The sequence below is a fragment of the Peromyscus leucopus genome, chromosome 1 (genome assembly GCF_004664715.2).
Source record: "Peromyscus leucopus breed LL Stock chromosome 1, UCI_PerLeu_2.1, whole genome shotgun sequence".
NCBI classification, from domain to species: Eukaryota; Metazoa; Chordata; class Mammalia; order Rodentia; family Cricetidae; genus Peromyscus; species Peromyscus leucopus.
In genome coordinates, this window is record NC_051063.1 from 181623154 (window position 1) to 181640319 (window position 17166).

General features: G+C 38.7%; 1 protein-coding gene across 1 annotated transcript; it reads right to left on the bottom strand.

Moving 5' to 3' along the window:
- Window positions 1–15967: 15967 nt before the first annotated feature.
- Window positions 15968–16900, bottom strand: LOC114710896 (vomeronasal type-1 receptor 4-like). The gene has a single exon (XM_028895189.1). The coding sequence runs from the start codon at window positions 16898–16900 to the stop codon at window positions 15968–15970; it is 933 nt and encodes a 310-aa protein (XP_028751022.1).
- Between the last annotated feature and the right edge of the window lie 266 nt (window positions 16901–17166).

A 17166-nucleotide genomic window follows, 5' to 3' on the forward strand; every position in this document is an offset into this window, starting at 1 on the left:
CAGCCTATATACTTTAAGGATGTGCTGATCTCAGAATGGAAACCAGGGTATGTATTACATTGGGGACAAGGTTTTGCTTTTGTTTCTACAGGAGAAGATAAGCTGTGGGTACCATCAAAATTGACAAAGGTTTGATTTGAACAAGAGAAACCTCTTAATTAGAGGAGGTGATAGTTCATCAACCAACATGACCATCCAATTTAAACTAACTTGTACCAGTAACACATGCCTTTTCATTTAATCAGATAATAACTTGCCAAAAAGGAACATCCCCAAAATTAGTCTTAGGGAAAGGTTTTTGTTTTTGTCTTTTAGGAGAATGAAGGTTAAGGAATCTGAAGAACACTGGACAAATTAGACAACTGAAGAAAAGGGACAAATCATCTATCCCAGGAAACAGAGTGAAACGACATATGGATATATATTATCTAAAAAATTTTATGTCTTCCTAAATGTTTGTTTCTGCTTTTCTCTAAAGATTTAACACTATTGGTCTTCTAATAGTCCCAATTCAATTAAAATTTAAAGCTGACTTTGGAGTTGGAGAATGGCTCTCTCCTTCTTTAAACTCAAGCATGTTGTTAAAAGAAAAATGCAAACTCCCTGTATCATGCCAGAATAACAGAGCCATCTTCTGCTATGGGTCAGGACAAAAGCCAAATTAATTAAGGGACGATGCTATTACTAATCTCAACTCCTTGATTCTATTCTGATTCTTTAAACTTTTCTTTTTTTCCTTTTTTTTTAAATTTTATTTTACAATACTATTCAGTTCTACATAACAGCCACAGATTCCCTTGTTCTCTACCTTCCTGCCCCTGCCTTCCCCCCAGCCCATCCCCCATTCCCACCTCATCCAGATCAAGGTCTCCCCCGAGGACTGGGATCGACCTGATAGACCCAGTCCAGGCAGATCCAGTCCCCTCCTTCCAGATTGAGCCAAGCGACCCTTCATAAGCCCCAGGTTTCAAACAGCTAACTTATGCATCGAGCCCAGGACCTGGTACCACTGCCTAGATGCTTCCCAAACAGATCAAGCCAATCAACTCTCTCACCTATTCAGAGGGCCTGATCCAGTTGGGGGCCCCTCAGCCTTTGGTTCAGAGTTCATGTGTTTCCATTCGTCTTTAAACATTTCTTAAAGTATGAATTTTATATCAAAATTTACAAGATTAACACACACACACACACACACACACACACACACACACACACACATATATATATATATATATATACATTTTAAACTTTGTGAATATATGAATGGTCATATATAGTACTAACTAATTCTAGAAAAAAGGCTTCAAATAGGTGCATATATATGTCTTATCAGTTTTATCAGTTTTCTGCAGGAAATCATGGCCAGGACTAACATCAACAGAAGTCTCCAGAAAGAAGATGGGGCCCCACAACAACAATAATTCCACATGGACAATAATAATATCACTAAACTGACAAACATCATCTACAGATCAACTTTGATCTACAAGGTGCTCAGAGCAATTTTGAGATGACTAGCTGAAATGATCCAGTCGCAAAGACTACTTGAATAAGGACTTGAGATAAACCCTGAACTTTGGCATTATACACAGACTGGATAATGAAGGATATAGTTACCTTTCCTAGAATTTGACAACTAACCTAAAATTTTTCTTTCAGGATAAAGATAACTTTGCCCATACCCAGCAGGAAGCAATTTTAAGAATATGATTCCCACATTCCCAAAGAGGTGGTGTGGGGCGGGTGGCTTTTTAGTCTTTTTAATGGGTTTTGTGTCTGGGATAATTTTCATAGTTTATGGGGGTTGGTTACAAGTTGTTGTCAAGGGTTAGGAAAAAGGCTAAGCAAAGGAGATTTGATTTAAAGTTCTTATAAAAAAAGAAAGAAAGAAAGAAAGAAGGAAAGAAAGAAAGAAAGAAAGAAAGAAAGAAGAAGAAAGAAAAGAAAAAGACAATTACTAGTTTTAAATACTTTGCATTGGATTGGATTGTTTTATATTGTATACAAATTTGAAATTGATATTGTTAGAAAATGCTATATGTATATTTCTAATTGTATTTATACCATTCATTTAACAATGTAATGCAATTTTCTGATCCTTGAATGTTATTATTACCAACTATTAGGATATAAAGAAATGAAAGTTAGTAGTTAGATATTACAATAGAACTTGTAGTCATATTAGATATGTTTTAAAAATTGAGCAGATATATTTTAGACAGGTCTTCTTCAAACCCTTCAGAGATCTACAGAATATGGCATTTAAAATGTTTTAATAACTTAGAAATTTTTCTTTTTTGAGACATGTCGGCTCCTGGCAGTACCAATCTACTTCAGAGAAAATATGGGCATTGAAGAAACTGCATATGGAGTTAACTTTCGTTGTGGCAAAAGTTAGCCACTGGACAACAAAGTATCCTCGAATCAACAGGACAAAATTGACAGACAGAACACGAAACAAGGGACTACTGATTCTTGCCAAAACAAGTGTGGTTATGGCTTTATCAAAAGGCATCTTCTGAGGCCAGGACAATATGGCCCCATCCCTGAAGTGGCCTTCGCAATCCAGAAAAGGTACAGTGCCCTTTTCTTCGAAGGCAGCTGAACAGGCAGTGGGCTGATGGCTTCTGTTGTGCAATGGAACAGCAACTGAAAGCTCACGCCTCTCAATAGTAGACTGGCATTTAATAGAAGGATGTGGAGAAGAAGGGCATGCTGAGATGAAGCCATATATAAATAGCCAAGAAGAATGGACAGCTGAATTCAAAACTGTCAACAATTTCCAGAATTTAAAATCCTGAATCATGACATGACACTAGTGGAATTCAGGTGTTTCTGGTACATGGACTGCTATCACCCAATGTGAGGTTGAACTGTTGACCTTCTGTACATTCTACTTCACAAATGAGTCTGTCAGATACGCTAAGCCTATAGGCTGATGATGATGCCCCAACACTGCAGAGAAACTTCAGGTGACTGTCCAGGTAGTTGGCTGTTTCTGTCAACTCACATTTTTTTTGGAAGTTGCTTGCATGCACTTCATGTTTTTATTTTTGTTAGCTAATATTATTTCCTTCTTGGGTCTCTGAGGGAGTTGAAGATTAGTTAGTCTTAGTTGAAGGTTAGTTAGTTATAGTTGAAGATTAACTAGGATAGAAAGTGAATTAGATACATTTTGGACTTACCAAATTAGGATAGATAATGGAATTATTTTCTCTGATTTGTCAAATACAATTGGACTAGACATTGTTTAGGTATTTATTACTTGTATATATTGTATATAGTTATTGTACTTTTGTATATAGTTTTTCTTATGTTAGTTATAAACTTTTGCTCTTTTTTTCTTTTTATTAAAATAGAAAAAGGGGAAATTTGGTGGTATTCTAATTGTACTGAAATGTGATTTTGATTGTATGTTAATAAATAAAGTTGCCCGGGGGTCAGAGCTATTAGAGCCATAGCAAGAGTGTGGCGGTTGTGGCACATGCCTTTAATCCCAGCACTTGGTAGAAGAGCTAGGTAGATCTCTATGTGTTCAGGGATACAGCCAGCATTGGAGACATATGTCTTTAAGAACTGGGGGGCTGTACATACAGACAGTGACAAGGCAGTCACGTGTTTGGATTTACAACCAATGAGAAGGCAGAACAAAAGACTATGAAAAGACATACATACAGGAAATAGGTCTCTTTCGAAGAGCTAAGACCACTGCAGGAGGAAGGGTGAGATTTTAGTTCTGAGCTCTGACCTCTCGGCTTTCTCTTTTACATTGGTTCTGTGTTTCTTATTTAATAAAACAGCTGGTTACATTTACACAGGGACAAATAGCCAAATGAATGGAAACACATGAAGTATGAACCAATGGCTGAGGGGCCCCCAACTGGATCAGACCCTCTCAATAGGTGAGAGAGTTGATTGGCTTGATCTGTTTGGGTGGCATCTAGGCAGTGGTACTGGGTCCTGTGCTCATTGCATGAGTTGACTGTTTGAAACCTGGGGCTTATGCAGGGATGCTTGGCTCAGTCTGGGAGGAGGGGACTGGACCTGCCTGGACTGAGTCTACCAGGTTGATCTCAGTCCTCGAGGGGAGGCTTTGCCCTGAAGGAGGTGAGAATTGGGGGTGCGCTGGGGGGAAGGGGAGGGAGGGAGGAGGCGGGAGAACAAGGGAATCCGTGGCTGATACGTAGAATTGAATGGTATTAAAATAAAATAAAAGGAAAAAAAACAAACAAAAATACACTTTTCACTTTCATTTTTCCAACTTTTCCAGCACCTCTTCATTCATCTTAGTGGCAGTAGGAGCTGTGCTGTGTCACACAATATACCTTTTTGTCCACTCTGCTTCAAAATGTACATTGCAATGAGCTGTTGGTCTGGTTCAAGGCCTCTGATTTCTGTTACACCATTAAAAGCAGACACTTACTGAAACTCCTCTCTGATCTACTACTGTTGTCCTGAGTCATAGAGATCTTACAGCTATGGTTCTGAAGGACCATTCCAGAAAGATAATTTGTATGGCCAAGTCTCTTGATGACATTCTGTCCTGGTCTTAGTTCATTCCAAGATATACCTAGAGAATTGTTGTTAGAAATGTATGACTACATTCTTCATAGCAAGTCAACTACTGTGATGCACAGTGGCTACTAGTTTCTATTCATAAGTAATGATAAAATGTGTCTTTTTTGTGTGATGTTACCTAAGTCTCAATGAATGACCAGTTGTTTGAGTTATAGATAATTAATTATGACATTGTTATGAAACCAAAACTTTACATTGTCATTAACTGCTGTTAGCACTTTTCACAATATTTCATAATTAATATCTGAGTTTAAAACCCACAACATCCTTGTTGAGTGGATCGAATGTTCAAATTACAATCAGGATTTCCTGTATGCAGAAACACTACAGTTTCCTTAGGTCTCATCACTAGTAAAAGTCTAAACAGTACTGTAGATGAAATTCTAAACAGTCTTATAAAATGAGAAACACAGAGCCAAATGCAGAGTTAAAAGCCCAAAAGATCGGAGCACTAGAGAAGCCTTTAGCTTACCAGTCACTGCTGCCCTTCCCCTAAGAGAAAGAGAGACCTTCTCCTGAGTGACCTGTCTTTTTATGGCCTTTCTGTTCTTCCTTCTCATTGACTTTAAATACAACCACATAATTTCCTTGTCACTGCCTATCTATAGAGACCTCCAGGTCTCTATGGTTCGTACTAAGATTAAAGGTTCAGGTCACTGCTTGGCTGTGTTCTTGAACACAGTGAGACTCTGCTTGTCATGTGATCAGATTAAGGGGGTGTGCAACTACCGCTGGACTTCTACTAAATGGCTTACTTTTAGCTCTGACCCCCAGGCAACTTTATTTATTAACATACAAATAAAATCACATTTCAGCAAAATAAAATATCACCATACAGTACTGAGATTACTTGTCTCCAAAGAAAATAGTAAACACTAGGTAAATTGTTATTGACAATTGATAGCAGAAGGGAGTAAGAGGCCAGTTTGGAGTCTGATCTCTCCCAGACAACTGGAGAATGCCCTGTCTTTTGCAAACTGTTGTGCCTGAAAGAAAACAGCACAGTTATGCAAGTAGGATGCATTTGTGATGTTGGCTACTGGATGGGCACTCTGTGGAACCAACAGCCTTCCTTCAGCAGGAAGTTGAAAGTCACTACCACGATGAAGACTGAATATTCTCAGAGCTCATCCCCCTTGGAGGATGAAAGGATCATGTGATGGTGTTTCTGGTGATGCTGTCAACATCAGCCCTGAAAAAGACTTGTTGCCATCAATAAGCAAGAAAAAATTTAACTGAGTTGTAAGCATCACAAATGGGAGGAATGGCAGTGGGAAGTGACTCTTTTCTCCTGTGATGTCAGGAGCTGAGGAAATCTTGGGAAAGGACCAGACAAGACTTGTGCTCTAGAGTGCAAGGACTAAAGGCCTAAGGTGAGGTTCCAGGTAGACTCAACCTTCCTGTAGAGTCTGTCCTCCCAATCATTAACTAACAATTGTTCCATAGACACCATAAAAATTCATTTGTATGCTGAGGAGAAGTCATGGGGGAATAAAGGGCTTGCTAGAATGCAGAAGAACCTGAGTAGGGATCTCCAGTAACCCATCAAAAAGTTTTTATACAGTGGAGGTATGTTACCTCATGCTGTGTGGTCAGTGAAAAGAGGATCTTAGGGGCTCAGTGGCATACTGTCTATTCTAAAAATATTGCTCTGAGTTCAGTGAAAGACACAGTACCAAACATAGGGGGATAGTGCTTAAGGAGGATACTGGACAACATCCTCTGAAATCTGTATAGGTGCATACACACAAACACACACACACACACACACACACACACACACACACACACACACACACCACACTTGAGAACGGAAGTTGGGTGACTGAGCAGAAAAAGCTAGTTTGAATGTGATAATGCAGCTAAAGTCTTGCTGTTTGTATTCTCAGCAAATTGACGGTCTTCTAAATATGATTATTTATTGAGGCAAAGCTGGTGCAACATGCCTGCAGTCTCTGCAATCAGGAATCAAATACAGCAGAATCATAAGTTCAAGACTAGTGTGAGATCCAGAGTACAAAATTGTCTCAAACAAATGAACAAGTGATTATTTTTGAGTACTAATTCTGTGGAATAATCTTTTTCTACATTGTGAAGATTTATTGATGTGATTTTTTCAATAAAGAAGCTGACTGGACAATAGCTGAACAATTAGGCAGGAAAGCCAAATTGAGAATTCTGGGAAGGAGAAGTGTGGATTCCTGAAGCCAGCCAGATGCAGAGGGAGCAGGAGATGAATTTGCCATGCTAATAAAATACCACCATGTGGCATGGGATTAGTAAGAAATATGGTTTCACTTAAAATGCAATAGCCAGCTAATAATAAGCCTGAACTATTGGCTGAGCATTTATAATTTATATTAAGCATTTGAGTAAATTACTTTGGAAGTTGCTGTCAGGTATTTGAAAACAGGTCTGCAGGAGAGAAGCATCTGACTAAATACTACACAGATAAAGACAAAGTATGTGCAAAGAGTTAGAATTTGGTCAAAATCCAAAAGGAAGCTTTGGTGCACAGAAAACTCACCTCTTTAGCCAATGCTCCATCAGCAGAGAGTTTCACACACTTTCATAGTTGCACAAAACTCAAGTGGGATAGAGGGATAGAGAGATGGGTCAGCAATTAGGAGTAGTGTATGCTCCTCCTGAGAACTTAAGTTCCATTCCCAGCACCTACACTGAGTTCAACAACCATCTTTAACTCCAGTTACAGGGATCTTTTAGACTATGCACTGAATCAATGTAGTGCACAGACATACATGCAGGCAAAACATGAATATACATAATGTAAAAATAAATAAATCTATTTTAATTTAAATAACTAGATGAAAAACCAGCAGAGCATAATAACACATGCCTTGATCCTAGCATCTATGGGTTGAAGGAAGAGGATGACCTTGAGTTCAAGGTCAGTCTGAGCTATATAATGAGTTCCAAGAAAAGCTAAGCTACAGTGTGAGACTCCATCTCAAGTTGAAATGCCAATGAAAAATGCAAATGTCTTCCCATATTTGCTTTCAAGTCTGATAGGGAGCTGAGTAGAGATCTCAGTGGGTTAAGGCATTTGTTGGCAAAACAGATGACCTAAATTCTTTACTGAGGTATTGAATAGTCAAAGGTGAGAAGTGACTGAAATGAGTTGATTGTTGACCTACACATGTGACCACACACATGCATTAAATGAACTTTGAAAAATTAAATGCTGCCAGGTGGTGGTGGCACATGCCTTTAAAATCCCAGCACTTGGGAGGCAGAGACAGGTGGATCTCTGCAAGGTTGAGGCCAGCCTGCGCTACAGAGTGAGTTCCAGGAAAGGCGCAAAGCTACACAGAGAAACCATGTCTCGAAAAACCAAAAATAAATAAATAAATAAATAAATAAATAAATAAGTGTCATGTCTAGTGGCACACACCATTGACCTCAGCAATCAGAAGGAAGAGGCAGGGTGATATTTTGGTTTGAGGCCAAGTTTGATCTACATATTGAGCTCCAGTATAGCCAGTACTGCATAGAAAGACCTAAATTTCAATTTTACTCAATTATTGAAAAAAAATAGCCAAATGAATGGAAACACATGAACTATGAACCAAAGGCTGAGGGGCCCCCAGCTGGATCAGGCCCTCTGAATAGGTGAGACAGTTGATTGGCTTGATCAGGTTGGGAGGCAACTAGGCAGTGGGACCGAGTCCTGTGCTCATTGCATGAGTTGGCTGTTTGAAAGCTGGAGCTTATGCAGGGACACTTGGTCAGTCTGGGAGGAAGGGACTGTACCTCCCTGGACTGAGTCTACCAGGTTGATCACAGTCCTCGGGGGAGGACTTGTCCTGGAAGAGGTGGGAATGGAGGGTAGGCTGGGGGTAAGGGGAGGGGGTGGGAGTGGGGAGAATAGGGGAACCCATGGCTGATATGTAGAACTGAATGGTATTGTAAAATTATATATATATATATATATATATATATATATATATATACAGTAAAATTATGAGAAAGGAAATGTTAACTAGTGAAAATTATTAGAACATATTTAGCACAGAGGACAATGATGAGATAAGTAGAAAGAAAGGGATGTTGGTTGAGGAATCATGCAGAAATTGAGTATTCAAGTCTGTGCATTTATTACCTTATTTCTTCACAAGAGTTAAATGAGGAAAAATATTTTATCATTCAATTAGCAGTACAAACAAAGTTAGGCAGCAGTAAAACAATTTTCTCTGTGGCTGCAGTAATGTCTCAGTGGTTGCTCTTCCAGAGGACTTGGATTCAGGTTCCCTGCATGGCAGCTAAGAGCAGTATGGAACTCCAGTTCCAGAGGATCCACCTCCTTCTTCTGCCCCATCTAGTTTATTGCAAACATGTGATACACGTACATAACATGCAAGCAAAATATACACCAAAAAATAATGGCAAGGCCACATCTCTTTGGACATGGGCAAATTGAGCTAATGCCTACATAGAGCCTTCTCCCTTACTTTCTAGCATTTTTGGTACAGGAATGTAATCTGAAGGCTAATGGAAGAGAAAGGTAAACACCAAGCCAGTCACAAACTCCTTGATCATTAACGGGGTCCTGAGTGCAAAATATACTATAGGGCAATGGTGGAATCAATATCAGAGGTATTTTAATGCCCACTCCACAAAATGGAAGCCATTAACAACATTTATTGGAATGCCAAGAACCAGAAACTGGATATCCCAGGGACATTCAGGTATCTAGTAAAAGCAAATAATACTGCTTTAAGAAAAAGTGACAATAAAGTGACTCTTAATGATATTCTGCTAGAATCATAAATCCATGTCTTGCTCAGCCATCAGAAGAGTTACCTTCAACAGCAGAGGGCAAAAAGCATATAATCATACCCAGACATTCAGCATGGAATCAGAGATCTTGGTCCATTTAGTTCTAAATGGGACATCTCTAGCAAATACCTTCTCTCAGCACTCATGGATCCCTACAAAAGAAAAGATAGAAAAAGTATAAGAGCTACCAGGAATGGAGGACACCAAGAAAATAGCACATATGGACAAAACCATCCTGCATTGATTAGGAAACTTGACCGCATGCCTGGTCACAAAGCAAATCTCAACAGATACTAAAGTGTTGGAATAACTTTCTGTAATTTATCAGACTTCCATGGCCTAAAGTTAGATTTCAACAACAACAAAATTTACAGACAGCCTACAATCTCATGGATTTTGATTTTGAAACTGAATAATGCTCAATAGAGTCAACAGTGGGAAAAGAAAGAAAAAATGAAATTAAAGAATTCCTAGAATTCAATGAAAATGAAAGTACAACATACCCAAACTTATGGGACACTATGAAAGCAGTGCTAAGAGGAAAATTCATAGCACCAAATGCCCACATAAAGAAGATAGATAAATCTCACACTAGTGACATAACAGCACACCTGAAAGCTCTAGAAAAAATAAGCAAACTCATCCAAGAGGAATCAACAATTGAGTGCTGAAATCAATGAAATAGAAACAAAGAGAACAATACAAAGAATCAATAAAACAAAGAGTTGGTTCTTTGAAGAAATCAACACTATAGACAAGTCCTTGTCCAAATTAACCAAAAAGCAGAGAGAGAGCACCCAAATTAGCAAAATCAGAAATGAAACAGGGGACATAACAACAGACAATGAGGAAATCCACAGAAACATCAGGTCCTACTTCAAAAACCTGTACTCCACACAATTGGAAAATCTGAAAGAAATGGACAATTTTCTGGATAGATACCCCATACCAAAGTTAAATCAATACCAGATAAACTATTTAATAGGCCAATAACCTCTAATGAAATAGATACAGTCATTAAAAGTCTCCCAACCAAATCAAGCCCAAGACAAGAAGGTTTCAATGCAGAGTTCTACCAGAATTTCAAAGAGCTAATTCCAATACTCTTCAAATTGTTCCATAAAATAGAAACAGTAGGAACATTACCAAACTCTTTTTATGAGTCTACAGTTACCCTAATACCCAAACCATACAAAGATGCAACAAAAAATAGAATCAGAGACCAATCTCCACCATGAACATTGATGTAAAAATACTCAATAAAATGCTGGCTAACCAAATCCAGGAACACATCACAAAATTATCCAACATGACCAAGTATGTTTCAGCCTAGGGATGCAGGGATGGTTCAACATATGAAAACATGTCAATGTAATAACCATATAAACAAACTGAAAAAAAATACATGACCATCTCATTGGATGTTGAAAAGGCCTTTGACAAAATCCAATACCCCTTCATGATAAAGGTTCTAGAGCGATTAGGAATACAAGGCACATATATAAACATAATAAAAACAATTTACAGCAAGCCAACAGCCAAAATTAAATTAAATGGATAGAAACTCAAAGCAATTCTACTAAAATCAGGAACAAAATAAGGCTGTCCACTCTCCCCACACTGATTCAATATAGTACTTGAAATTCTAGGTAGAGTAATAAGACAACAAAAGGAGATTATAGGGATAGATATTGGAAAGAAAGAAGTCAAACTTTCACGATTTGCAGTCAATATGATAGTATACATAAGTGACCCCAAAATTCTATCAGGGAACTCCTACAGCTGATAAACTCCTTTAGTAATGTGTCAGGATATGAGATTAACTAAAAAAAGTAGTAGCCCTCCTATATCCAAATAATAAAAGGGCTGAGAAAGAAATCAGAGAAACATCACCCTTTACAACAGACACAAATAGTATAAAGTACCTTGAGGTAACTCTAACTCAGCAAGTGAAGGACCTGTATGACAAGAACTTTAAGTCTCTGTAGAAAAAAAATTGAAGAAGATATCAGAAAACGCAAAGATCTCCCATGCTCATGGATAGGCAGGATTAACATAGTAAAAATGGCAATCTTACCAAAAGCAATCAACAGATTCAGTGCAATCCCCATCAAAATCTTAATACAATTCTTTACAGACCTAGAGTGAATAAAACTAAACTTCATATGGACAAACAAAATCCCCGGTTAGCTAAAAGAATCCTGTACAATTAAACAACCTCTGGAGGCATCAGGATCCCCGACTTCAAGCTCTACTGTAGAGCTACAATAATAAAAACAGCTTGGTACTGTCATAAGAACTGACATGTGGACCAATGGAATCAAATTGAAGACCCTGACATTAGTCTGCACACATACAAACATCTAATTTTTGACAAAGAAGCCAAAACTGGACAGTAGAAAAAGAAAGCATCTTCAACAAATGGTGCTGGAACAACTTGATGTCAACATGTAGAAGATTGCAAATAGATCCATGTGTCACCATGCACAAAACTTAAGTCCAAGTGGATCAAAGACCTCAACATAAATCCACTTACTCTGAACCTGATAGAAGAGAAAGTAGGAAGTAGTCTTGAATGCATTGGCACTGGAGTTCACTTCTTAAATATAACACTAATAGCACAGACCCTGAGAGAAACAATTAATAAATGGGACATCTTGAATCTGAGAAGCTTTTGTAGGGCAAAGGACAGGGTCAATAAAACAAAACAACAGCCTACAGAATGGGAAAAGATCTTCACCAACCCCACCTCTGACAGAGGAATGGTCTTCAGAATATATAAAGAACTCAGGAAACTAGACATCAAAATACCTAACAGTCCAATTAAAAAATGGGCTATAGAGCTAAACAGAGAATTCTCAGCAGATGGATCTCAAATGGCTGAAAGACATTTAAGGAATTACTCAACATCCTTGGTCATCAGGGAAATGCAAATCAAAAGAACTCTGAGATACCACCTTACACCCATCAGAATGGCTAAGATAAAAAAAAAAACACTGAAGACAGCTTATTTTGGAGAGGATGTAGAACAAGGAGAACACTCCTAAACTGTTGATGGGAATGAAAACATGTACAGCCACGTTGGAAATCAGTATGGCAGTTCCTCAGAAAATTGGGAATCCATCTTTTTCAAGACCCATCTATACCACTCTTGGGCATATACCCAAGGAATGCTCAATCATACCACAAGGACACATGCTCAACTATGTTCATAGCAGCATTATTTATAATAGCCAGAACCTGGAAACAACCTAGATCCTCTCAATTGAAGAATGAATGAAGAAAATGTGGCACATATACACAATGGAGTACTACTCAGCAGAGAAAAACTATGACATCATGAGGTTTCCAGGCAATATCATCCTGAGTGACATAACCCAGTCTTAGAAAGACCAACATGGTATGTACTTACTCATAAGTGGATACTAGATATAAAGCAAAGGATAACCAGACTGCAACCCATAGCTTCAGGGAGGCTAGCTAGTAAGGAAGACCCTAGGAAGGATGCATAGATTGCCCAGTGATGGAGAAATGGATGAGATCTACATGAACAAACTGGGCATGAGTTGCATAATGGAAGTCAAGGGATGTGGGATGAGAGCTTAGTGGAGCAGGAGGTTCTAGCTGGAATGAGAACAGAGTGGGAGAACAAGGAAAGAGATACCATGGTTAATGAAGACACCATGGGAGTAGGGAGAAGCAGAGTGCTAGGGAGGTACCCAGGAATCCACAGGGATGACTCCAACATAGACTACTCGCAACAATCAAGAATATTCCTGAGCTGGCATACTCTGGTGACTGGATGGCTGAATACCCCAAATGTCATCATAGAAATCTCATCCAGTGACTGATGGAAGCAGATGCAGAGATCCATGGCTGGGTTCCAGGCTGAGCTCCAAGAGTCCAAACAATGAGAGAGAGGAGGGATTCTATGAGCAAGGGATATTGAGACCATGATTGGAAAAAATACAGAGACAACTAGCCAAGCTATGAAAACCATAGCTGTGGACCAATAGCTGAGGAGCCTCCATGGTACTGGACTAGGCCCTCTGGATAAGAGATACAGTTGTTTAGCTTGAACTGTATAGGGGGCCCCTAGGCAATGGGATCTGACATGTCCCTAGTACATGAGCCAGCTTTTTGGAACGTAGTGTCTATGGTGAGATACTTTCCGCAGCCTTGATGCAGGGATGGGGGCCTTTGACCTGTGTCAGTAGAGTGTATCAGGCTCTGCTGATTCCCCATGGAGGAGGTGAGAATTGGGAGTGTGTTGGGGAGGCTGAGGGGGTGGTATGAGGTAGCACAGGGGAATCTGTGGTTGGTATGTAAAATGAATAAAAAAATCTTTATAATAAAAAAGAAAATAGCTCATATGAAGTCACAGAGATATATGGAGAATGTACTTGAATGGTATGGGTCTGCAACAGGCATCTGAGTATATTTTATAGCTTTTAGTGTGTTAATTTTGTGGGATTCCTGAGTATAGGAACAAGTGGGTCTAATATTCTTGTACCTTCACTTTGACTATTTTTCTTCTATTTGGCATCTTACTGAACTCCAATATGTATTTTTTGTTATGTTATTATATTTTATTATTATCCCCTAGAAGCCTGCTTTTTTCAAATGAGGGACAGAAATGAAGTGGATCCAGATGAGATGGGAAGTGAGGGAGAACTGGGAGAATCAGGGAGGGAAAATCATAATCACTAGAAATTATGTGACAAAAAATAATCCATTTTCAATACAAGGAAGCTTTTTGAGAGAAAATGTTTAGCTATTTATTTAATGAACTTTCTATCAAAATTGTGGTGTCATACTTCACAGGTAGGGAATAAACAGTCAGAAATAGTATGAAGCCACAAAACAGCACAAACAACTAAGACAGTCCTAAGGGGTAAGAACACAGCTGCTAAATCACAACACATGACCTCAAATAACACTAAAGAGCTATAGTGATAAAGGTAGTTTGCATTTGGCATAAAACCAATCAAACCCATGGAACAGAACATGTAAACTGGATAAAAAAAGACAAAATTATGATAATTTATGACAAAGATGGAAGCAGTGATTTGAAAAATGTTTCAGCTAAGAAGAACTTGTATCCCAATGGATTCACAGCAGAATTCTGCCTGGTACTCTAAGAACTAACACCAATACTACTCAGATCAATAAAAGACAAAAATGATAGGCATCTTATGAATTCTTTTGATGTATCCATGATTTCTCATTTACTAAAACCAGTTAATTATACAACAAAAAGGAAAAATTACAGAGCAATCTCACTGCAGAACATGAATGCAAAAATTCTCAATAGAAAAGAAGTAAACAAAATTCAATATCTCCATTACAAATAAAGTTTTTACAAGGTACAAAGGATATAAATGGCATATTTTTTTATTAGCTAACTGGCTGGGGGTGTTCTTTTTCTGAGAGTTTGTTAATCGGTGTTACTATAGGATTAGATCAGCTCAACAAGAATGCCTCGGGATTGGCTACGAGCACAGTATTTAGACAGGAATTTATGATAAAAGTTTCTGGTACTGGTGTTGGTTGAAACAGCTGTGACTGGAGCAGAGATTTCTGAAACACAAGTTCATAGCCATCCATGTTTCAGTCTTCCTTGAAGCTTGAGAGTAGGACCTTCAAGCTTGCTGTGAAAGCACCAGACATCCTAGATAGAATGAAATCCACAAGAAAGGTAACTATATTGACAGTGAGTTAGCTAGCTCATTTGCATATCACATGGTAAAGAAGAAGACACTGTAAGTTGAAGAGTATAATGAGTCACACACAAAATGATCAGCTCATGTAGACTGCTAATTTAGCCAGCTAACAAAACTCTCATACTCATTTAGGAATCCACAAGAATGACCCCATCTTAGACTACTAGCAATAGTGGAGAGGGAGCTTGAACTGGCTTACCTCAGTAATCAGATCCATGAAAACCCTGACTGTCATCATCGAGCCTTTTTTTGTCTGTAACTTATGGAAGCAGATGCAGAAATGCACCTCCAAACACCAGGCTGGACTCCAGGAGTCCAGTCAAAGTGAGAGAAGAAGGATTTAGAGCATGGGGCATCAAGATCATGATGGGGAACCCTGCAGAGACAACCAAACCAAACTAGTGGGAACTCATGATATTTAGATCAACAACCATGGAGCCTCCATGGGATGGACTAGGCACTCTGCATAAGTGAGACAGTTGTGTAGCTTGATCTGCTTAAGGAGCCCCCAGGCAATAGAACTAGGATCCATCCCTGGTATATAACTGGGCTTTTTGGAGCACACTACTTATGGTGGGATACCTCCCACAGCCTTGAGCCAGGGGGAGGGGCTTGGACCTGCCTCTATTGAATGTACCAGGTTCTGTTGACTCCCTATAGGAGGCCTTACCTTCTTGTAGGAGGGAATAGAGAGTGAGGGGCCAGAGGAGGGAAGAGGGGGACCTGTGATTGATGTGTAAAATGAATAAAAAATCTTAATAAAAAATAAAATAAAAAACAAGCTGCTACTTACTGAAATTTCTGTATTGACTTTTTGAAGGGGATGGATGAGCAAAAATCTGTATCCACACAAAACATCATTTACATACTTAAAATAAGATTGAACAATGTTTATTCCTCCTCCTGGAAAATCTGAATCTGGATACAAGGGAATAATAGTTCATAAGAACAAAGGGCCCCAAAGAGGGAAAACACAGAGAAGTAAGGCAAGTGATGTTCGCCAGCCACCAGTTGTGATTATACAGAAAAGCAGTATAGCCTTGTAAGATGGAAGAGAGAGTATTAAAAGCTAGAAAGGTACACAACAGGACAAAGATGTTCTGGGTGGCTCTGGACTCAGGGGAAGTTCTGCTTGAATCATGAGTGCTTCGGATATGTTGAACCCTCTGCTTGTGTCTGTACAGAAAGACAATCATGGAGCTGCTGGTCCAGGTGATGAGCAAAGAAAAAAGGACTTCAGGGAACACCACCATTGCTGCAAAGAGTGAGTCACCGATTTCATTGTGAACTTCAATAGAGCACTGTCCAACATCTAGTGTTCTTGTCCTGCTTTTGTTATTCCTTTTGATAAATGGGTATATAAAGAAAATGAAATGCATACATACATAGAAGACCCAAAGAAAGGTAATGAAGCAGCCAATGTACTTGGCAGCTTTGACTTTAAGATACTTCCAACAGGATTCCCTGGGACTGATGGTCATTGCCTGGAAGACACTCAAGAGGCAGGAGGTTCCAATGGACATACTCCGGCCAATTCTTTGAATGTATAAAATTAATCTACATCCAAAATCATTCAATAATTGCCTCAACAGAAAACGAGTCATTGTGTGGGGCACTCCTGCTGAGAGAATGATCATGACATTGGCTGTCATTAGATTCATGAGAATCAAATCTGTGGGCTTTAATGTGCATTCTCTGTAGTAAAGGACTAGATAGTAGAATATAAGAGAGAAATTTCCCAGAATTCCGAGTATAGTTTGTAAAAAGGAAATGATTCTGAATATGTAGCTCCAGAAATTCATTATGTGATTTGGCACAATTTCCTTTAGATTATGGACAAGTTATTTCTCTTAGCAAAATGAATAAAAGAAAAACTTGTGGAAGAAGATCTTCTACTAAGAGGCTTAAATAGATGATCCTTTAAACTCAGGAGTTGATGTTCAACCTAGATCACATAAAAAGGCCTCATCCCAAAATGTTGATAGTAGTTACTTTGCATATATGTTACTCTAGGATTGTTCAATACCTCAGAATGTATGTTTTTATAGAAGAATGTTCATCAATTTTC